We start from the raw sequence: 23,003 nt of genomic DNA on the forward strand, positions 1-23,003 counted from the left end.
GAGCCTACTATGTTACACTAGTAGAGATTTTTTTTTCCTTTCATGGAGATCTGTGACCATTGCATTTTAACTGCTATTTTATCACTTACTCTCTCTTTATCATGTTATTTTTTCTTTTGGCTACTTTGTGTCAGCAGTTTTGGTTTTGATTTTCCTGAATAACTGTGAATCCCTAGAAAACACTATCCAATTTCACTTACTGCTTGAGAACATGTTGTAAAGCACAGGTGCCTTTGGAATCTCACTGGTTATGGTTACTCCCTTCTCTGTGATCATTTAGCCATCCAGCTTCCCTCTGAAGCAGCTACCAATCACAAACAGAGCTCCCCTCCTGCACTTTGTAAAACTGTTTGGGGAAATCTTTATACATGATTGCTTCATCCAGGCTGCATGTTAAATGTTCTTCACATCATGTCGGCAGTTCCCTTATTGGTTGGACTGGGAAGGTACCCAGAACATGCTCTCTCTCCCTGAGTCCCATACATTTGGTTCCTTTCTGTGGAAATTAAACTGAGAGTAACAGCAAGCTGAGGAGGCAGAAGATAGCAGAAGATGGTACAAACTTGGTCTTTTTCCAACAGGGAGTTGATTATGGCTAAGGACTCCAGGCTCCCAGTGTTTATACAAAGTCTACATAAGCCAGCTCCTCTTTATCAATATTTGCTGACTTCACTGACATTTTTAAAGCACTACCAGAATTGCAATTTCCACTTCTTCTCATTATATGGTGATGAGCCATGTGTTAGACTGACTGGTTTGTCATTTCTGTTTTCTCTGAAGTCACGTCTAAAAATTTCTATTCCTCCAGTACTGAGTTCACTCCAAACTATAAATTACACAGCACAGTTAATAGTTTGGTGATTACAGATTCAAGTTTCTTTGAACTCTGGGGTGAGAAACACATTGTCCTGACAGTCAGGTACCATACAGTTTACTGACTGGCTCCAAAACCACAGGTACTCAGTTTTGTGAATATGTTTTTTCTTACTGTGATGCTAAGAAAGTTTTTTTTGGTGGCAATCACCCCAAAATCTGCAATAAAGAACAGTGAAGGAAAAAAGTACTTCATTTTCTCCTGTTTTTCCTGAATGCTTCTGTTACATCTCTGTTGCATTCTAGCTCCTCAGATTCTCTGGCAGATCTGTTTTTGATGTGTTTTGAAAAAAAATTTATGCTTCAAAATATTTTTTGACCTGGTTTATTATGGATTTTTTTGCCAGAGTTTATGCTACTTGCCAGAGTTTATGCTACTCCTTTTGGACAGAAGCAGAAAATAACAGTATTCCACAAATGTATCTACAAATGGACTTCACAAAAAGGCTCAGCTATTTGCAGTGGCTATCTAGAAGTTCGACCTTGTGGTACTTTGATGTGCGTTAAAGGCAAAGGAGTTTGATTGTCAAAGGCTGGCTGGAGTAAAAAAGGCTTAGTGAATATGGTCCAGAAACTGTAAGTACTGATGTTTCCATTATCTTTCAGTCTCAGTGTATTTCTGAGCATTATCTGTTAAATATATTTATAAAAGAAATACAGCTGGCCTCCAGACTGGATGATAGCTGCAACAAGCTTATTACCACAAATTACTCTTTCACAGTATTCTTACAATTAGTACTGTGGAGCCCTATGGCACCAGGTATTGCACGAACTTAAAGTGAGTCCCTGTGCCAGGCAGGAAATTATTCTGTCCCCATAGCTTAGGACACTGCTGAACACCCATGTTCAGTATTTATGTCCATACTATGGACTGTGGATACATTAAAAGTGATCCCAAAGTTATGTTCCAGTACAAACTTCTCTGCCAAGCGGCACATCTCACATGGGATTTGGCCAACTTTAAGGTTGTGCCCTGAGTAATGTGTATATTCTAAGGGCTTTGCTGAATCAGGGCCCTACTTTATAGAAAATGTATCTGCTAGTAAACATACATTATGCTTGATCAAGCTTAGCGTTAAGATTAAGTGCCTTGTCTCCTCTTTTCACAGCTAAACTCCACCTGTGGTGAGAGTCATTTATCTTGAATTGCTTTAATGCCGTGTTTAAGTATGTCTTCCTGGCCACAAAGCAGTTTGCATGTATTTCAGTGAGAGGCTTAAAACCCCATTCACATTCTTAATATACATTTCTCTCACATAAATTATCACAGCTTGGTTGCCAGGTCTTGCATGAGTAATAAGGTTTTTGGCACAAACACATACCACGGATCTGTTAGGTAAAGGAGAACCTTGTGTTTGCTTCTATATTTACATGAGAGGTTTAACTTGTACAAAACAGTTTAAAGTATCGGTGGTTTTACTAGCAGGACATGACGAGTCATGAGGTAACATATCCTCCCCAAAATGCATCAGCAGAATACAGATAAATCCCCATGCACTGGTTTGAAAATTAAACTCTTGCTATGCAGAATATCTTCACAAAACACAGCTTTCATTGCTTATAGACACAGGCAGACAACAGCCAAAAATTTGCTATTATATAAGAGCCATGCTTCTGAAAGAGAATTGAGCTGGATGCACTTTTTACATGAGAAATGAATGTGCTCTTTCAAGTAAATAATGACAAAGCGACATTTCAGTTTGCTTTCTCTCATTCATAATTTTGGGAAGTGATTGTTCAGGATATATAACATGTAACTCAGAATTCTGCAAAGTTTTTTGCTGAACTCTGCATTGTAAGATCTGAACAATGTCTGTACACAAACATCCTGCAGTGCTCCATTACTCTTTTAAGAGCATGAGCTGGAGAACTTTCTCTCAGTATCTTCTCAGTGCTCTTGCAATGTAGGCCTGACCTGATGTACTCTACACATGGTGGGAATCTTCCACTGCTTTGATTTATGGCTTTGAATCAAGTCTTCTGTAAAAAACAAAATGCAAGAAAAACAATGTATTGCAAGGAAGTAACTTCGGAATACATATATATGTAGTATCTCTATGTGTCACCAATTTTGTGTTAGATCAGCAAAACAAATCCCTTCGGAACATTACAAGGTTACATTTGCCAAAAAAAATGTTGTGTAGTTCTATGGTCACCACATTGAGTGATTTGGGTTGCTCCTCTATCACACACTCTGTTGAAAGTAATGTATTAATGATTGTTCTTCTCAAACTGAACATAACTGTATGTTTAACACAAACCATGCACAAGAAAATTATATGAAAATGTTAGAGGCAGAACTGGAAGCTTAAGTGCAAATGGATTAAAATGTATGTATGCAATTTGTGACTAAATTTGACATGATCTGAAAGAGAATTATCAGGAAACCAAGACAACTCTGCAGCTAAGGATGCCTTTAATGCACAGAAGAACATATGCCCTGCTCAAGAGGCTGGCAGCAGCTCACAAATGCAGGATGTCTCTACATGCACCACAATCAGCTTGTCAATATAACTACAGAGATGTTCAGGAAGAGCTGGAGAAGCATGAATTCAATATGGAATGGCATTGCTGATGCTGTGTGTATTATTTTGTGGCTTTATGAAATCATCAGTCAATTGTTCAATGCAGGGAAATCGAATTGTTCACGTATCAAACTTTGTAATCTTATAGATTTTGTTAATCAAATTTAAATCACAGCAATTTATAACTGTTTTCTACTCATTATCATTAAGAAGTGTATTATTTAAAAGTGCTCCAGAAACCGTGATCTGGAATTTCTGCTTAACTGGCTTCCCCAAATTCAGTCTTCACCCCTGATTCAACTTGTTCCTGAAAGAATTCACGTGGAGTATCCTGTATATCCTAATACTCAGGAAATGGGAGCAGTTACAAGTCCTTGGACTATTTAGCCTATTAACATGGAGGGTGTACGATTGCTTTATTAAAAGTAATTGGGGGAAAATGCTGCTAAGAGGGAAGGACTGTTTAAGCAAAAGAATAAAACTGGCACAAGAACAATTTAGGTTGGAAATGTATACGAGGTTTGCAAACATCAAATGGATGAGATTTTAGAAAGCTTCCTAATTAGAAGAGAACATGCAAACTCCTTCAGTATTACTCCACATCTTGCTATGGTTAGGAATTTAATTGCACAATCCAAGAACTCATTCCCAAACATTGGACTCAGTAATCCTAAGGGTCTTTCCCAGCCTAAATAATTCTATATATTCTATGTCTGTTATTAGGTAAAGAGCTGGTTGTGAAAGGTTGTATTTTAATAAGTGGACATTAAAGACATTTTTAACCAAACCCTTTCATACACAGTATAAATACATCAAAGCACCGTGTTAAACCACGTCTTTGAACACAAACCCTCCCATGGGCCACATATGAAAATCTTTATGTGGCCAAGAGGCGCAATACATCCCCCAACTGAAGACCTCCAGCAAGGACCTACATGCAGCAATGACCCTCTGGGACATTGGCAGGGTGAGGCTGCCCGGACATGTGACTAGAACCAAAGGTTACTACATTAAGACACCCCCACTGCTCCTTTGTAGCTCCTCTTCTCCCTCCGAAGGGAGCGGGTCAGAAGAGGAGCCTGCGGCTCCCAGGGGCACAAGCCGCTCAGCCGAACCCCGTCCCACGGCCCAGGGAAATGCGGCAGAGAGCAGCGGCAGCAGCCGGGAGCAGGCAGCGACCGCACTGAGGGCCGCCCGCCTCAGCACCGCCACAGGGGGAGTGGCGGCTCAGCTGGCCAATCCGTGCTCGCGCCCGCCTTTGCCCGTGATAGACCCAGCCAATCAGACCTCCAGATGCACTCTCGGTCCTGCCCCCTCCCCTTTACAGACACGCGAAAGGACCAATAGAAAGGAAAGCACAGCGCCCGCCCCCCCGGCTCTCGCGAGCTCTCTGGAGCCACCTCCCGCCCGCCGCCGGTGACTGCGCAGCCGCCATGTTGGTTGCTATGCTGCCCGCGTGAGGCGGGCGGGAGGGCGGCGATGAGGGGAGGAGGCTGCACGTCCTCCCCCCTCCTCCCCCACGGGCGCTCGCTCGCTCGCCGGCAGGGAAGGTGCCTCCGCAGCGCCCCGCCGCTCCACCTCCCCCGGTCCCCTTTGCCTCCCGGCCGGGGCTCCGCGCGGGGTAGCCGCCGGTCCGTGTGAGGCAGTGCCGCGCCCCGTGAGGGACAGCCCCGTCCCGCGCCGCCCCTCCGGCCGGTCGCTCTGAGGAGAGGGGGGGAAGGAGAGGCCGGAGGGTGGGGGTGTCCTCCGCCTTCCCCCCGAGGCTCCCCCATCCCCTTCTCCCCCAGCTCTTTCCTTTCCCCCCCAACCCCCCCCCGCTCCCTCGGCCCAGCAGCCGCAGTACGATGCGGCGCTCGCCGCTGCGGCGGGGCACGGAGCGGCTGCTGTCGCTGCTCCCGAGGCTGCGGATCGGGCGGGCGCTGCGGGAAGACTGAGGGGGGACGGCGAGCGGCGCCTCCGCTCCCGGTGCCGATCCCGCTCCCGCGGGGGGTGCGGGCGCTCCGCGTGCCCGAGCGTCTGCGGCGCGCGTGCCCGTGCGCGCGCCCGCGGAGGCGGGTGGGGGGTCGCGCGGGGCGGCAGCGGCGCGAGCGCGCAGCCCCCGCGCCTCTTGGCTCCGCGCTCCCCGCTCCATCTGGAACCAGGACGTGGATGTTACATGAAGGTAAAGGCGGCCGCCGGGGCGCTCCGGGCTGGGGGGACGAAGGGTGCTGCGAGCCGCGTCTCTGTGCTGTGATCTCCCCCCCGCGCCGCTCCCCCTCCCGCAACTTCGCGCTCAGGTCGCCGCGGGCGGAGAGCGGCTCTGCCCAGAGCCCTTGTGGTGGTGGTGGTGGGGGGAGCGTGTGTGCGCGCAGTTCCTCTGTTCCCCCCTCCGAAAACAGCCAGGAGAGCCGGCTCCCCTCTGTCGAAGGGGGTGTGGGGGCTGTGTGGAGCTGGCGGGGGGGCTCGAAAACAGCCTCGAGGGGAGCGAGCTGCGGGGGCAGGTCGGGGTCTCTACAGTGCGGTGAACTCTGCCGAACGCCTGAAACGGAATTTTATTTTAGCGTGTTTAATATAAAACTTTGCGATCCTGTGCTTTCTAGGCACATGTGCGCGTTGCCCTGGTTATGGGCAGGGAAAATAGGTTTGAGTGCTGTCGTTGCATTCCTCTGGTACATTTTTAGTGTCTCCCTCGAGCAGAAGGCTTGTATAATCGCTGTGTCTGTATGCGACAGAGGCTTTCCGTGTACCTGATGAGTTGACTCGTGCATGGTGTTGCAGCACCGGCTGGAAGAGGAATAACGTCTTCTTCCTTTCAAAAATCTCCAAGAGCTAGTAGCTAAAACTAGATAGCTGCCAGTGTACGTGAAACGTTCCCACCCCTGCTCTGTTCAAAGGATATGCATCGTTCCGATGTAAAATACACGTGAACGAACTTCATACTGCTATTTACACCCACCCAGGACTTCAGTGTGGCCAAGCTGTTGCAATTTTTTAAATTGTGAGATAGAAAATATTTGTGTATTACAGAAGTGCTAATGGATCTCAGCTGAAGAATAATTGTTAGACTGCAGTGTGCACATACATTTGTTCACCCACGGGGCATTTCTCTTGCCCTGAGCTAAACTCTGAGTTCAGTGGTAAGGGGGTTTTGTGAGTGCACGTTTGCCTGCTTGTTTTGGCAAATAAGTGCTCAGTAATGTTGGGAGCCACCGACGTGTTCATACGCATGCAGACATTTGTGAGCTCGTCACGTTGTAAATGTGCGTTGCAGGAATACAGGAATGAGTTACATTAGACTTGGTAAACCCATTTTTTATTAGATATGTATATTGTAGGAAAGTTTTCCAGTTCATTGCTTGAACATAGTATATTCAGTATTGTAATCTTATGGATGCCATTTTCTTGACAATGGATTTCTTGCTTCACTGACCTAAAAAGTTGTTTTTACATATTGGCATGACTCTGGCTTGCACCATGTTCATAAAATATGATTCTGGGTGATAAGCTTACAAATGTGTACATGTGTGTCAGTATATTTCCCAGACAAGTTTATACTTTACAAACTCAGAAATATAACTGTTGGTCTGATTTTTAGGCTATAATTTTGTTGTCATTACATTTTCTTTGTATTTTTACATGATGTGTGTTTTTAGTTGCAGGTTTTTTTAGGCGAGATTAAACATTGAAATACAAATGCATTTTCCTCACGAGCAGAAATTTATTAATATTTTACCTTTTGGTATGTTTTCCTTATGTTTGCAGTTAAATTTGTTTGGAATCAGATTTACCTATTTAGAATTTAGTTCGGTGGTTACTTCTTGTTCAGCAAAATTGTCCATGAAATGTATTGTTTGTTGCCATGCTTTGCAATTCTCTTGTCCTGTTAATGTCTAATTTGGGTTGTACATAGCAGTACTGATTGAACACCTTGCTAAAAATACTTTCAGGGTTGGGTACACTTACACTATAGCAGCAGGAAAGTTCAGCCAATACAGTTTTTCTGTGACTACAATTAATTTATTATTAGCAACTATTTTTGTAAAGCATGAATAAAAACTAAAATCCTGTAATCTCAGAAGTAATGCTAATGGCTCTATGGAGTGGATGAGCTCTCTGTTAATGAGCAGAGTTGGTGTAGTACTATTTACATGTCACTGCCATTAGCATGTTTGGAATATATGGTAAGTTAATACTCAGGCTACATCATTTTGGCTCAGCTCCTGCAGTGACCCCTGTTTGAGCAGAGGGATCCACCTATACAAAATGCAGGAACTTGAGCTCAGACATTGGTTCTGATTCAGTAGACATTAGGCCTGTGTTTATCGTGGGCATTTGCTGTGTGTGAATGTTTGGTTGTGTCTGTGTGATGTCATAGAGGCTTCTGGACACACAGAGCTCCAGGGCTGGTGCCCAGAGTAGTAGCCTAATGCAATAGCATGTGACATGATTACTTGGGGATAAAGGGACTTTTAAAAGTTTGCTTTCATATTGTAACAGCACTGCTGAAAGGTCCAGAGCAGCATCTGGGGGGTTCCATTTCACTGGGTCGTTATTTATGGTGGTTATTTTATGAAGATTTTGATGAGTTTGCATGGGAGTTTTGGGTATTGGTTTATGTGCACATATGGAAAGTGAGATGCACACTCTGCAAGTGTGTTCTGGAGAACTGAGTGGAAGTAACACTGGAGGGAAAAACAGCCAGGATGGGTCAGCCATAAGCTCACCTGTGTGTGGGAAACAAAGATGGAATAGCTTGCTCTGGGCAGTTGAGACTTTGGATGTAGTAAATGGGTTGGGTAAATGTCTTCTGAAAATTATGGTGGATTGAATATTCTGTTTTAACTTTTCAGCTGGTCAAGACATTAATTAAAACAAACAGTAGGCATGTGCATGTTTTTTTGGATTTTTTTGTTGTTGGAATCAGTGTTAGACTATTTTCCTTAAATTGATAAATAGTGGATTTCTGTGGTTTGTCCAATAGTTTGATCCTCTGATTCACCATGATTGTGTTCTGCTCCCCCCCTCCCCCAGTTTGGGTTTAAATTTGGTACAAGATCATATGAATCCTGTGCCTTCACATCCTGTTTCTCTGTCACCTCACTTCCATTCTAACCAATTATAAAATGGTCAAACAAGAGAATCTTTCAGCAGATGGTTGACTGTGCTTTTTTTTTTTTTTTTTTTTAATACCACACTTTCACTGTGGTGCTGTCACTTTTCATAAAATGGCCAGACAAAATTCTCATGGGTTTTAATGTGCTTCAGCCTAAACAACTGTAAGATGGTTTGTGTATGTATATAATGTGGAATTGTTTATGAGGGAAAAAAGGAACTGTGAAGGTGGAAGAGAAAAAGGAGGGGAGAATGGCCTGAGCAGGAGACAAAACCCAAGGAGCTCAGCAGTGGGCTGGTAATACAACAGCAGGTCTTTGCTGTCTGGACCAGCTGTTCATGTATGCTTGTTTGGGAACAGAGGCTGTTTTTCCTTCAGGACTTGTAATCCACTGAAGTAGCACAAAAACAGTTTTCTGTAGGCTTTTGAAAACCTGTAATTTCTAAAATTTTGGAGCTCCTTGTAAGTATATATTTTTTTGTATGTATGTATATATTATATATGCAGGTGCATATTCAAAATCTCCATACTTATTTTGGAGAACTTCAGAATTATTAGAAAACTATTGCTGTTTGTCACTTACAAAACAAATTACTTCAAATTTATAGCAGTTAAAGGGTTCACAGAAATTTTATTGATGTGCTGACATACCAGAATTCCATGTCCAGATGTGTAGGTTAAAAGAATCTGGTTAACAGCACACTAAAGTGTGTGCTGGTTGTATGCACAGTGTCCCACTACATACCACAGAATGTTACAGCTGATGGTCACAGAGATTCTGAGGTAGATCAGACTTGATGAATTTCTCTTTGAAATGTGAGAATTGAACCAGCTCCTCCTTTCTCAGCTTATGTACCTTCAGAAAAAGACTTGATAGGGCGATGCAATTAGACCTCTCTTGGCACACTACTTTGTCTCACACTGCAGTTACTTCTTGGACAAGTTTAAGGTGACTGTTGGATGATAAATGCAATTCCATTTGTGTGGTTTATGAGACACTGCCATCTCTACAGTTACAAGAGGAATGGGGAAAGGGCTAATATCCATTTAAAAATAAACAGTCTTTTAATTATGAGAACTTACAATCTGTAATGAAGAATGCTTTGGGAAATATTTTCACTGATTGGAGTGTGAAGTAAGTTCTTCAGTGCCACTTCACAGTTTTCAGTCTGACCCTAAGGTGGAAGAGGAAGAAATAGACATTCCAATTCCTATGGCATATGCGTTCTTACATTGCCTTTTTGCGTATTTCTTATCTTTTTCAGGGTAACTAGATTAGAGAATAATAAGTGAATTATTCTGCATGACCAAAAGCCCAGATCTTCAAATGACAATCAAATGTAGGGCTGCTAGAGATTAACTTTTTCATACTTGGATTTGATTTTTTTTTTTTTTTAATTAGAAGGGTGTAGATTAGATTTAAGGAGGATGTATTCAATTCTCTTATTAACCTTGGTTTTAGACTTTAAATTAAAAATCGCTAAATATCTGCTACTCAAAACATTGTTCTAACTGGTGCTTTTCCTTGGGATTGTGTTCTAGTCTGAAGGTATTAAGTTCTATGTGATTTTGCTATTTTGTTTGATAGTTTTAATAAGCTAGTTGAAAAAAAATTACATGTGAGCTCTTTTTTTGTGTTTGCTCGGAGTAACAATTTAAATTTATTTGCTTTTGTGCTGTTAACTGTGCTCGGGTTAAGCAAATGATCCTCATTTTGCCCCCAAAAGGATATTAACTTTTAAGACAGTTGAGTGTACTTTGGCTTTTCCTGAATTGTTTGGCCAGGTTTTTGTGTTTGTGTACCAATATCTCTCTGACCTACAAAAAAACCCCCCAAAACCCAACCAACCAAACCTCCAAACAATATTTTGTGTCTGCTGCAAAGGACAGAAACAAGATATGAATTATATCAGTACTGTTGTGAAACTTAAGTGTCAATTATTGAGTGCAATGAAAATTACATAAATGGTATTTTCTTAGGTGAGAAAACAATTCTTAGAGAGCTTGCGCTTTTTTTTTTTATGGCATTGATCAGGTTTAAGACCAGAAACTGAAACTGTATCTGTTAGCAGATCGCTGTCCAAGTAAACCGCAGCAGCAGCTGGTGAAAGAGCCTGCTGTGACTCCTTTGTCTCAGAGATGTGCTGGCATACTTTGTCTTGGAGGAGGTTAAAAAGCAAGATTCCTGTGTTTCCACTGTGGTCACAGTGGAAGGTGGTATTTGCAACAGAGTCAAGCAAGTGGATTTGATACACTGCAGAGCTGTGTTTTTAAAAGAAGAGATTCAAGTGTGAAATACCAGAACTTGTGCTCTCTTGTGTGTACCAACAGAGATGCAGTGCTGAAGTAACTTCATACTTAGTTCAGACTTGAATAGAACTGGAAATGTTGTTAATTCCTGTCCTTCAGTTCGAGAAATTACCACATGGTGGGTAAGAGCACTTGGAAGATACACCAGTCAGTGGAAGAACAGTTATTGCTATTAACGCTCTCTGACCTTCCAAGTTAGCACAGTTTTTTATCTGGACCAAGAGATAATTTCTTGATGGTGCTTTTACTTATATTTTCTTAAGCCATGTCAAATAGCTGTAAGTTGTAAAACATATTAATTGTAATTAAAGCTCTTATAACTGATTTGAACAAAAAAAAAAAACCAAAACATGGTGTATTTCTCTTGGTTCAGAAAAACAAATGCTGCTCAGATTTTACCACTATGATTCAATGCTTTTGCCTAAAAAAATGACAAAATAATTTAGGAGAAAGATCACATAATAAAACTGGGTTCATTTTGTTTCCATTAACCAGAATTCAGAGATGTTTTTAGGGAAAAAATCCACAGCCTTCCCATGAAAAATTGGCTTTGGAGAGAGTTAAAATTAGCATATGTCACTTTGCATTTGTCTGTCTTGATACATGCAACAAGCTTTTAGTGTCATCTGAAAAAGTGAGACATATTTTTGTCTTTTGATGTGTAAATAGGGTTAAAGATGACCAGTGCTGATGTCCAGTGATGTGTTGCATTGTAAGTTGTTTTTTCCCAAATGAACTGTGTATGTGCACTGCATATGCCAGTTTTGTGTTGTGTCTCTAAACTGCATATAGCCTCAGTACTGCTCTTAAAATGTTTTCCCGAGTCTGTAGAGTGCCCCTGTTTAGAAAAGCTCTACTTTTGGAGAAGGGATGTGTATCAATTAGTTTGACTTTTTAAAAATAAAATTTTATGGAACGTGGCTTTTGAGTTAAATCTGTGGCCTGTAACCTCCAAACCGTGAGCTGCTATTAAGACTTCCCTTGGAAGAGGCTCTTGCCTTTTTTTTTTTGAGAGGCAGGCTGCAGTTAGGATTGATGCCACAGTCTGTTTTTAGTTCTTGAGTGCAAATGAGGCTATGGATGAGTCTTGGGAATCCTAAGCTACAAGTAATTCCCCACTTACTATGTTTTAGGCTTGTGTGTTGACTCTGTTAGAAGATAGTGCATCCTGTTAGCTCATCTGAGTGCACCTGCTTTCCGTGGAGCAGTTCTCTTTAATATTTGGATTGATGTAATGTCTATGAAAAAACGGTTTTGAAAGACTGAAATGGGTCTGCCTCTAAAACTGAAGGGGTGTATCTTCTTTATCTAAGTTGGGATGGAGAAGAGGGAAAAGAGGAAAAGGACAGTGGCCCTGCAATGATTTTAAAATGTGTAGGGTTTTGGTAAACATAATGAAAAAGGAAAGGTAAATGTATTTATTTAAATGTCAACAAATCTCATGACCTGTTGGGAAGTTTGTGCTGAAATAACTGTGGTACACACAACCACAGGAGGGAGAAACTGAAATGTTCCATTACAATGGAACAAACAGACTAGTTGGTTATATTATGGGGTCTCACCTCCAAATAATTTGAATATTTTTTTGGCTTATTTGTTTCCTGTGACCTCGAATTAGACTACTGATTTAGATCCCTCAGTACTAAGGGCTGATACAGTTGCTTCTAGTTGTTCTGTCATCTCCTCAAGTTTGCTGTACACGCAATGAGGTGAGGAGGGACAGAACATTAATGGTGGTGAAAGTTTCTTAGCTTTCTTAACCCTTCACTAATTGATATTTTGCTTCTCCTTTCATTGTATGATATATGAACATATACTGTGTAGGTCACATTTGCAAACTACTAAGTTTGGAAGTGGCTCAATTTCTTTAAACCTTCAGATATTCAAATTTGGATTAAGGAAGTAATTTTGGAATTTGTTGTTGGGAAAACATAATTTTTGCTTTGCTTTCCTGAGTGGTGTGATGTGGTTACAATTTTTTGCCATCTTCACTTAGCAGGTTTGCTGTTACTTAAGAGACTTAAGGTATTGGTGATACTGTCTCTTCCCTTACCTCCTAGTATAGATTTGAGTATTTTGTTCTACACTTCCTCCATCTGCTGGGGGAAGTGACTCGTTGTGTGTGCCTGGGAAGGGATGCAATCTGGTGGATGCTCCCTGGGTTCTTCTGGTAAAGCTGGTTTTGACTTTCCACAATCTCCTTGCTTCCAGAAACTCTGGATTATTTCCATCTTTGTAATAGTTAAGTAAATTTTATAGAATTGAATAGTAGACATAATAAAGATATTAATTAAAATATCTCTGCTTTCAAAAACACGCTACTTGAAAGATTGAGAGACACAAGGTAAGAAAATGAGGTGTGAGTAACCACAAAGGATGTATATACACAATTACACTTAAAACAGAATTCCTCAGTAGAGGACTAGAAAATAGATTGAAAATGAACATATGACAAAAAGTCCTCCAAGAGGAAATTCCTGCAGGAGAACTTCATTCTTGAGATTAATTAAATGAAAGATTAGAAATTCTCTAGATAGCTGTAAGCTATTTAATAGAACTGAAGTAAGCAATTAAAAGAGTCAGTTGTAGTTACTTAGGAGAGGCATTGCCTCCTTTTAATGATCCTGCTGCTGTCCCCTCCCCAGTTACATATGTTCTCCCTCCTTCTACAGGAAAGCTGTATGTGAGCTCATTAATGCTAGATGCTTTCTGCAGAAGGATTTTCATAAAAAGCATCCTTCTCTGAATAAGGGTGATGTGGATAATAACTTCTTTGGCATTGGAAGCACATACACAGTCCTGAGAAAACAGAAATAAAAGTGCTTTGTAGAAATTATACTAATGAAATGTATGTGAGAGAGTAGCTTGAAAGAGAAACCTGATTAACATCTGAAACTTCAGCTCGTGTTCAGCCACCTCTGAATAGAACTTATGTTGCCAATAAAGCTACTTTGTCAAATCTCTGGTTTCTATTTCTTAGTTTCATTGATGTGAGCATTTTCCAATCCACCTCTTTACAGTATCTTTTTTTCCTTTGTCTTCCAGATAAATAGATTCATTCTAACTGTTCTGGGAAATTATTGTAGTTACTCTGATACCTGCAAAAGGCATTTTTCCACTTAATTCTCTCATATTCATTTTGAATATATTTTGTGTTGTAGTATGCTGTGATAATTGTGTGTGCTCCAGCAGTTGTGTACAATAAGCTGGGATGTGTTGAGACCAGAGATCTGTCCCTCATCGGAGAGCAGTGCGTGACAGCAAATCATGTCACCGTGTTCGGGACAAAGATGTCTACTGCAGATTCAAAGTAGTTGCCATAGCTCAGCAGAATGAGTGTGCCATGAGTAATTAGGAAAAATAGAAAAAAAATAATGTATGTATTGAGTAGTGCTAGAATAGTAATTTAAAATTGCTTCAAAATAAGATGCTGCTTAAGTTGTTGAAGAGCACTCTACGGTAAGATTTTTTTGGAAGTTTTCATTGCTTTCCATGAGAACACAAATGTGGTTTCAGTTAAAATAAAAATAGGCTGATACAGAAGTTCTGAAGATAAACTTATTGTTATTTTTCTGCTGTAAACAGAAAGCCACATTCTAAAAATCTGCTTTCCATACCTAAATGTCTATTGTTAGTACTCAGAAACACCCACAGTGAAACCCTTTCTTTTGGCAATGGATAAATAGCCTTATTTTCTTTGCATAATTAATGTATATTGTACACTTCAGATATATCTGTATACGTAGTAAATAAAATATCATCATACTGGGTGTATAGTGGACAAAAAGATGGAGGGATAGCATTTTAAAATTCTATACAATAAAACTATGTTTTATTATAGAATATATTTTAAGAATATTACAAGTTACTTAGAAATAATGTTTCAGAAGCAAATACCAGTGTCTATGCTTCCTCTTGAGGAGTGATGGGGAAATGTATTTTGTATATTGTTTTTGTATTAGACTTATTTTCTGTCAAAGCATGTCATACAAACTTGCACTTCAAAAAAATGTTGAAATGTTCTGTTGACTTTTTGAAACTTTTTTTGGCAACGCGACACTTTCCATTTATTTTGTCCCTTGTTTAACAGTTTTTGTGTGTGTTTTCAAAAGCACTTCCATTCACCATTCAAGGAATTCAATAGAATTCTAATAGGAACTGCACATAAATAACTACAGAAATCAATGCTTCAATTCAGCCAAGAGTTTTTTTGTGACTTCAAAAGCCACAAGAGCATTTATTATTAGAAACATACAATTGACTTTTCTTGTATTATCATTTTGCATAGTGATTTGGTTTTTACCACCACAACAAGATGTTTGACAGTTTCATTTGAAAATGATGTATTTACATTCAGCATTCCAAAACAGTGTAATTTTAATCTTTTCTCTCAAGCACTAGTAATGTTAATTTGCATGTTGAGCTCTGTGCAAAGGTTATCAGTGAAATATTCACTGGTGGATTTTTCCTGAGAGGTCAACCAAATGTTCAGCACACTCTCCTCTTCCTATATTGTGATGAAAATATTTTAAAAGTCTTCAAAGAATGGAGTTGTTTGGTTAATTTTCATCTGTTCAACTCATACAATGTAAAGCATATCTACTCCTCCAAAATGCTCAATTTTCTGATGCTAACAACCACAGAAGCGACCAACCTGTGATAGTGCAGGGTTATGCTGGAAGTATTTCCAGCCTTTAGTGTTCACATTACACCTCAGGCCATGTCATCTGGAACAAGATGATTTTGATCCTGAAGTTTTTGGGTGGGTACTAGAAAGTGAGATGATCTCCAAGGAGGTGGTTTGAGCACAGCAGAAGCTTTAGAAAATTGATGGTGGTTTTTCTTTACAAATAGCCCAAAGAGGATGTGATGTGAAGTACAGTACTGTGTTCAGTAATGTGTTACTACCTTATAAGTGAGCCCTTTGAGTGCTGTCATTTTTGGGTAACTCTTGCATGCAGTTTCTGTCAGGTAATGGTGCAGTGTTACCATCTGGGGTGGGAGAGAGCACATCTACAATGGAAGAGTTTTGTTCTGGTTCTCAGCAGGGTACTCAGATTAATGGATTTTTCTGTATTCTAGTTTTACTTTTCACTGTTGCTGATAATTCAGAAAACCAAGTCAAGCTACCAGCAGGGCCTTTTAGATGACAGTAGCCTTTCCCCACCCTCCCAATCTCCTAATTCCTTCTCACCAGACAGTCTGGTTCTGTGTGAGGAGGAGGAGGTGTTAAGAGCTTTGTGGAATTTCATCTTGAGAACCAGCTGATGCTGAGGCTTGTTGCCATCAGTCCAGTTATCGTGCGATGCAGACCCCTAGTCCCCTCCTCACCCACCTTGCTGCATGAGCAGGTGCATGTTTTGGCACGCTTAAGAAACATTTCAGCTTGGTGGAGACATAGGGAACCATGGTCTGTCTCTAGTCCTTCTTCCCTGTCCTAACCCTTGGAGTGGAAGGACTCCTCAGACAAAACTTAGGCTGCACCTTGAGAAGTGTTTTTCTGGTGATGAGGGAAAGAGAGGCAAGGTGGAGTGTGGTGAGGAGCAAGATTGGTAACACAGACAGTGTGATAACTGCAGATCCATTAGTGTTCAGTGTTGCCATTCGGAATTATATGCATTTAGGATTTGAATGCTGTCATGGTGTTATCTTAAAAAAATAGTAAAGAAAGTGAAATTAGATCTTCTGTTGGTTCCTCAAAGTTCTTCCCTATTTCCTTTTCCACTTCTGTCTAATTCAGATTGCATTTGAGTCAGCTGCTTTCATCTTGACACTTATGTCATTCAAAGATCCACAAAGTTAGTATGTTAATGTCTGCATTTCAACTGACTGATAGGCACACCAAAACCTATCTTAATTTTGTCACTGCAACATGAAGCTTCTTTTAATTTCCTGGGCTGTTCAACATTTATCGAAAGAAGATAATGGAATGTTGCTGGCAGAATTTGTAAGCCTAATGTTTGAAATTTATTAAACATGCCTCTTTTTTTTTTTTTCCTGAAACACATTCTTGCCCCTCCTCTGTTTTTGTAGTTGTTTTGAATGCAACAAATTTGTAAGCTGGAAGAAATAATAATGGGCATCCAAAAATGGTTTTGTTAGGGAAACCTGGTTCTGCTAAAGGGCAAAAAAAAATTTTAGATTTGTCTAAAAGCAAGCATCCCTCTGTATTTTTAGGTTTATGTGTCTCCTGTTTCTTTATGAAACACAGTTTATGACAGTAAATAAGACAAGCCAAATGCATCATGTTTTATTTGAAACCATTGTAGATATTATCCATCCTCTTTCACACGGCTGCTCTTACACAGCCAACCTCAAATATGTCAGAAAGATTTTGATACATTTTGCATCAAACATTTGTAATTTGTTTTGAATGGAAGAAGGAGAAGCAGAAGAGAAACACAGCCCCCCGCAAAAAAAAAAAAAAAAAATGGGTAGGAGATGGGGAAGACTGGGAAAGAAACAATCTATCCAGCTTATGCAATTGGTGCCAGAAAACCTGAAACATGGAGATAATAAAATATAGAATTGGTATGGTGCAAGAAAGAAGTTATGTCTTGATACAGCACACCATGTTTCATAGCTCCACCCTGCCGGGTAATCCCTTCTATTGAACGTTGTTTCAAAGTCTAGAGAAGTATATACCCTGTTTGTAGAACAGATCGTTAAAAATTTATCTCAGGGACAAAAATATAGTGCTAAATTTGAACTAAATCCTTCCCTGACCACTTTACTGTGTTTTGTACTTGTCATTCCTTTTCCAGAAGTGCTTTTGTCTGCCAGGGCAGGGTCTGTGAGTGTGTGCACTCCTCCATCCCATTGTAAAAAACTGAATTTAGTATCTAATAGGTGGAACATCGAGTGTCTTAATAAACATTCCATCAGCTTTATATGGATAAAAATTGTGTTTCAAAGTGCTTGGAAGCTGTAATACATTCAATTTCTGCAGTATTGGATGAAGTAATCTGAATTCTTTCTGGTTTATTATTTTGCTTTCTCAGGTGTTTCATTTTGGTACTGCTTGGTATTGGAACAGTCTCTTGACTGTTCTTATTTGACCTGCATCTGGTTTAGGAAGCTTAAAACCAAATCCATTTGAGGTTTTGCAATACTGAGAATCACGAGAGAGGACCTTCATCTGTCCCGTGGGCTGTGCGCCTGACTCAGTATCCTCATATGAGGAATTCCCTCTCTACAACAGCATGACATAGTTGGTTTATGTTTGTATCTTATGACCTACTAAAAATATTCTCTTTCCTTCACACTTACCTTCTGAGATCCTTTTCGGCAGAATTGGTGTGTTATAACCACCTTGTATGCAATTTCTGTATGTTTGCATACACATGCGGTGTTTGAATTGTGCCTGCTTGATAAAGAAATTGTCCAGACCTATGAAGAAAACGTATGTTTTCAGAAAATAGTTTTCTGCCTTAATTTTTAACTATAAGTGTTGTTCTTATGTTCTGAAGATACTGATGACACTTCAGGAATGTGGGGGTTTTTGCTAAATTTAACCATATGTTATTGGGAATGAAGTAGATTGAATGTAAATTTCTGTAGATGACTGGATACAGTGTCCATGAGGGGTTGTGAAAATACTGGATCAGTAGAGAATCAGAAGCTGACCAAAGAGAACCCTGCAAACTGTTATACTCTAAAAGCATTATTAGTCATGCTCTTCAAAAATGAGTCTTGAAATTAAGCCTGTCTCATTTGTGTCTCTTCTTGTTAAAAGCTGTAGATAACATGGAATTCAGGAAAAAATTTAGTATGTCAGAAGACTGGATTACCCCATAAGGAAAATAAGATAAACTCAAGATTTGAATACTCAACAAATTAATACTATTTAATAATACAAACCCAAGTATTTTAGGCATAAGAACTTCTTGATTTTAGGAATTACAAATTGGCCAGTAGGAAAGGAATTTGGGAATGCTGATAGGGATGTAGGTAGTAGCTCCCAATAGGAAGCACAAGCAAGGATAACCCACCTAACAGTTATCTGTGGTTCACTGTAAGAGCAAAGTGTATTGGAGTAGTTTCTGCACCTGCTTTCCCATTGGCTACTGATGATCTTTATTCCTGGCTTGGATAAAAGAAGAGAATTGAGGATAGCGGATCCGAAAATCTCATCCACAGCACAAATTAGGGGTGATGGTGAGTATATTGAGGAAAAAAGTTTCAGTGCAGAATTTTAAAATTTTTTGTTTGATAAACTTGTCAAGGTAAACCAGAATCAAATACATTAGTGTCTGTAGAACATAGATTATGTTTTTAAAAATGTATTTATAAAACTGTTTTCTAATAAATACTTCAGTCTTTTAAGAAAGTTTCTCTTGTGCAATTCTTTCCACACTTTGCTTTTTGTATGAGAATACACCTGGAAAGAAAGCATTCTGTGAGAGCTTTGAAAGGTCTTAATTTAAAAAATTTTATTAATTTTAAAAATTGCATAAATTGCATTTCAGCTGATAAGACACTTTTACACTTTTACTGTCAATGTTAGAAACTCAGTTTTAACAGTAATCTATATTATATCTTGATATACTGGTATTGTGATTTACTGACCTTATGACGACAGACTGGAATAATGGCCTCTTACTTGAAGAGGTTTGTGCTGAAAACAGCTGAGGTTGGTTTCTCTGGAAAAGAATGCTACTACTGGTGCCCTATGAGGACAGACAAAAGGCTGATCAACAGGAACATCTGGATCTGACTGTCAAATGAGCTAATGTGGCAATACCAGTAATTAAAGCTCACTCTTAACATTTGTGTCCTTGTTCAGATTTACAGCATTTACAGTAGGATTATCAGTCTGTTATGCTATATATATATATCTATATTTAAAATTTAGGGGGAAAATTGAGGGAAAATCTTTTTTTTCTGAGCAACTGATGTAATTTATTAATTGTGAGGTGTAGATAATGTGCTTTAGAGGCTTTAATACATCTACTTTATGGACTGGTCTGAGTGTCTTAAACATTTTTTTCAGTGCCTACAACGTGCCAAGGTGAGCTGATACTGAGTTTGTATGGCCAGGATTTGGTAGCACAGAGAGAAGCTGCTGGAAGCTCACTGCCTGTCCAGGAGAGCCAATCCCTGGCAGCTCCAAGAGGGATGTGCTGCTGGCCAAGGCTGGGCCAATCAGAGATGGTGGGAACGCCTCTGTGATAGCATTTAAGAAGAAGAAAAAGTTACAGCACAGAAGTAATTACAGTCAGAGAGGAGTGTTACACCATAAGGATTTGCTTGTTAGCAGAGTTTTATTTTGCAAGAAATGTCTGTGTAGACAAATCATGGTTTATTTGGAGATGGGTTTTTTTTTTTGTTTGTTTTTGATTTATAATAGATTTGATCTCAGTAAGCTCAGATGAGACTAAACACAAGCAGAAGGAGAAATTCGGAAGGAGCGATGGCTCAGTATGACTTCTGGTTGAATTCTCTTCTGAAGTGAAGTAAAGGCAGCCTAACAGTTGAATAAATGGGTGTTGTTTTGGATATTGTTAGAGAAGGAAAAAAGAAAAGAGAGAGGAAGAAAAAGTTGTGTTATATTTTTATTAACCTGGATTGATACCTGAACATCTGAAATTATTTGCCTTGATCTTTTGGAGGAGACATTTTTGTTTTTCTTTCTTGAGAAAAAATATTTTGTGGAGTCATTTTACGCGTCGTAAACATCTTAAATATCAAAATACAGGGAAGCAGAAAATATTAATATGTATGGAACATAGTATTTGAGCAGGTAAGAAGTGAATACATACCATATGATAGTTAAAAAATATTACATAAGTTGGACTCCTAAGTGCTTACAACTTACTTTATGAAAAATAAATTTAAAATATTATTTCAGTGTTAGTCTCTGTTTTAGGAAGCAAACATTGGTTTCTAAATCAGTTAAATTGTTTTTGAAGAGTTCATTTGCTCTCTGAAAGTCATCTTTCAACTTGCAACCCAAAGCTAAGCTGTCTAATAGACAGGTACAGCTAAAAATGTATAGGGATCTTCCTTCTCCTTTCTCTATGCCCAATTAAACATTGGCTACTGTGTATAAATATTTTTCCTCTGTAGCAATTACTGTTCCAAGACCTACATGGATGCCTAGTAGTCATTTTCCAGATGTTAGCTTAGCCATGCATAGTTAAGCCCATGTCCCCTCAGCTCTTCTCACTGCTATATTGACTGCTATTGACTATAGCAGTAATACATCCCTTGAGCACTGCAAACCCTGTGAAGCAAGGTTATCTGTGGCTATGCAGATTCCAAAATGCGTTTGAAAAATGTAATTATTCTAAATGTTATGAATACTTCGCCTTTTCAGGGGAATGTATACATTCAGTGGCAACTGATGTGTTCATGCATCAGAAGCTTTCTGATTTGTAATATTAATATGTTAAATCTTATGCTTATATAGGTTTTCACTCTTGCTGTTGAAGAGAGACACTTAAGAGCATGTATATAGGTGGGGCTGCTCCCCACACCTGTGGGGACCCTGCAGCATTCCTAAAGGGAAGTTATTTCATCCAACTGCCTTTGCCTTTCGAAGTCCAGTGCCACCATCTGAGTTCATGTCATGATCTTCTGTCACCAGGGTGTGATGGGGGTGTGTGGTCATTGCTGGTGTGGCTTGATAGGTTTTTGATTGGCATGGTACTGCAGAAGCAATCACACAGGGGGTCAAGATCCAGGATTCCGCATTCAATTAACTGTTAGAAAGAGCCAGTTGGGAAGGGAAGGAACAGATCCTGTGTTCTCTCTTCCTTCAGCTGCTGGTGCTTTTCCACTTTACCCACAACTGGGCATCAGTTACAGGTCTTTGGAGTCCATCCCTGTACAGCTACGTAGTATATTCAGGTTGGAGAAGATGCATCAAGCAGCTACAAAATCAACTTGACCTTGTCTACCCACCCCCGATGCCTGAGCTGAAAGCTTTATGCCAGTTATATTGGATGCACTGGCACGAAACTCTTCATAGTGCAACCTCTGTATTTCCATACATCAGAATGTCATTCTTGATCTTTCATTAGCAAAAGTGGCAATGATTATTTCCAATATAAGTTTATCTCTATGGACTTGGACATATGCAGGATAAGAAAAATAATTGTGAATTAAAAGTCTAGATTTCATCAATATTCTGGCAAATGGTAAAACAGCACACAGTAAGAAACTTAAGTGAAAGTTCTGCTGCAGAGACTAATTGTAGTAAAGTATATTAGCACCAATTACAGCAGTCTTTCTTTCTGAAAAGGTCTGCCAAAGTCATTGATGAAGATAAAATCCAGTCTTTCCTGTGGTTATGTGCCAAAGATGATATGCTAAAGGGATCATAGTCTTTATGCCAAGTTCTGTGGGATTTGAGGGTTGCTTGTTAACTAGAGGAAATTTTTTTCTTTGAGTTGCATAAATTAACCTTTTTTCTAACAATTTATCTTTTGTTTATGTGTTACAGTTCCTTGTTCATTTGTACTGCCATCATCTTTCTCCCCCCACCTGTCATGCAGTAGTCACTTTTCATACCACAGGGAGAAAAATTTTTCATCAAAAGGGCTGGCACAGCACGTGCTGCAGATAAGAATGGGAGTATGCCTTTGGATCAGATAAAAAGATCCGGAACTCAGTAATCCTGGCAGTGATGAATAACATGGAGACGTGTAAGACTCGTGTCCTGTATACAGTGAACCTTCCTGGATGTAGCCACATACAAACTGATTATAAATCCATTCCTATGGTTTTTGGGTTTTAACATGTAGGTACTGATAGCTATACCTTATTCTGTAGAATATTTAACTATTTTTGAAGGTTCATGGTAAACCCAAACCCAGAAGCATTTCTGGTATTTTCCAGGCAAAGAAATACTGGGCTGGAAAAGGAAGGCACTAATGTGTTAACTTTGAAATAGAATGCATTGTATAAGCTTAGTGTTCGTTTTCTGAGCAAAAGAAAGAATGAGCATAAATTTGAAATTGTAAGGATCATGTTGTTGATACATATGGATTTAACTATTATAAAAGACCTTATTCTAATGCCAGTACCTGATAAGAACAGCAAGAGATGTATGACCAGTGTGGGCTGCTGCCACTGACTCACTGTGTAATGACAGGCAAATTACTTGGTTTTCTGCATCTTGTTCTACTCCTTTATAAATGAGAAATAGTTTCCCAGTAAAACTCTGAGATCATTGGATAAAAGAAGATTTTTTTTTTGTA

General features: G+C 39.7%; 1 protein-coding gene across 3 annotated transcripts in view; it reads left to right on the forward strand.

Moving 5' to 3' along the window:
* Window positions 1-5,184: 5,184 nt before the first annotated feature.
* The window catches only part of PTPN4 (protein tyrosine phosphatase non-receptor type 4), a 111,105-nt gene continuing 93,286 nt past the window's right edge, over window positions 5,185-23,003 (forward strand). For all 3 annotated transcript variants that reach the window (XR_014853505.1, XR_014853506.1, XM_085066890.1), the window contains exon 1: window positions 5,185-5,559. Coding sequence is in view for 1 of the 3 variants with exons in the window: in XM_085066890.1 (XP_084923016.1) it covers window positions 5,547-5,559 (13 nt within the window). In the remaining 2 variants the exon portion in view is untranslated. The remainder of the gene's footprint in view (window positions 5,560-23,003) is intronic.

The sequence above is a fragment of the Lichenostomus cassidix genome, chromosome 7, assembly GCF_008360975.1.
Source record: "Lichenostomus cassidix isolate B80296 chromosome 7, HeHo_3.0, whole genome shotgun sequence".
NCBI lineage: Eukaryota > Metazoa > Chordata > Aves > Passeriformes > Meliphagidae > Lichenostomus > Lichenostomus cassidix.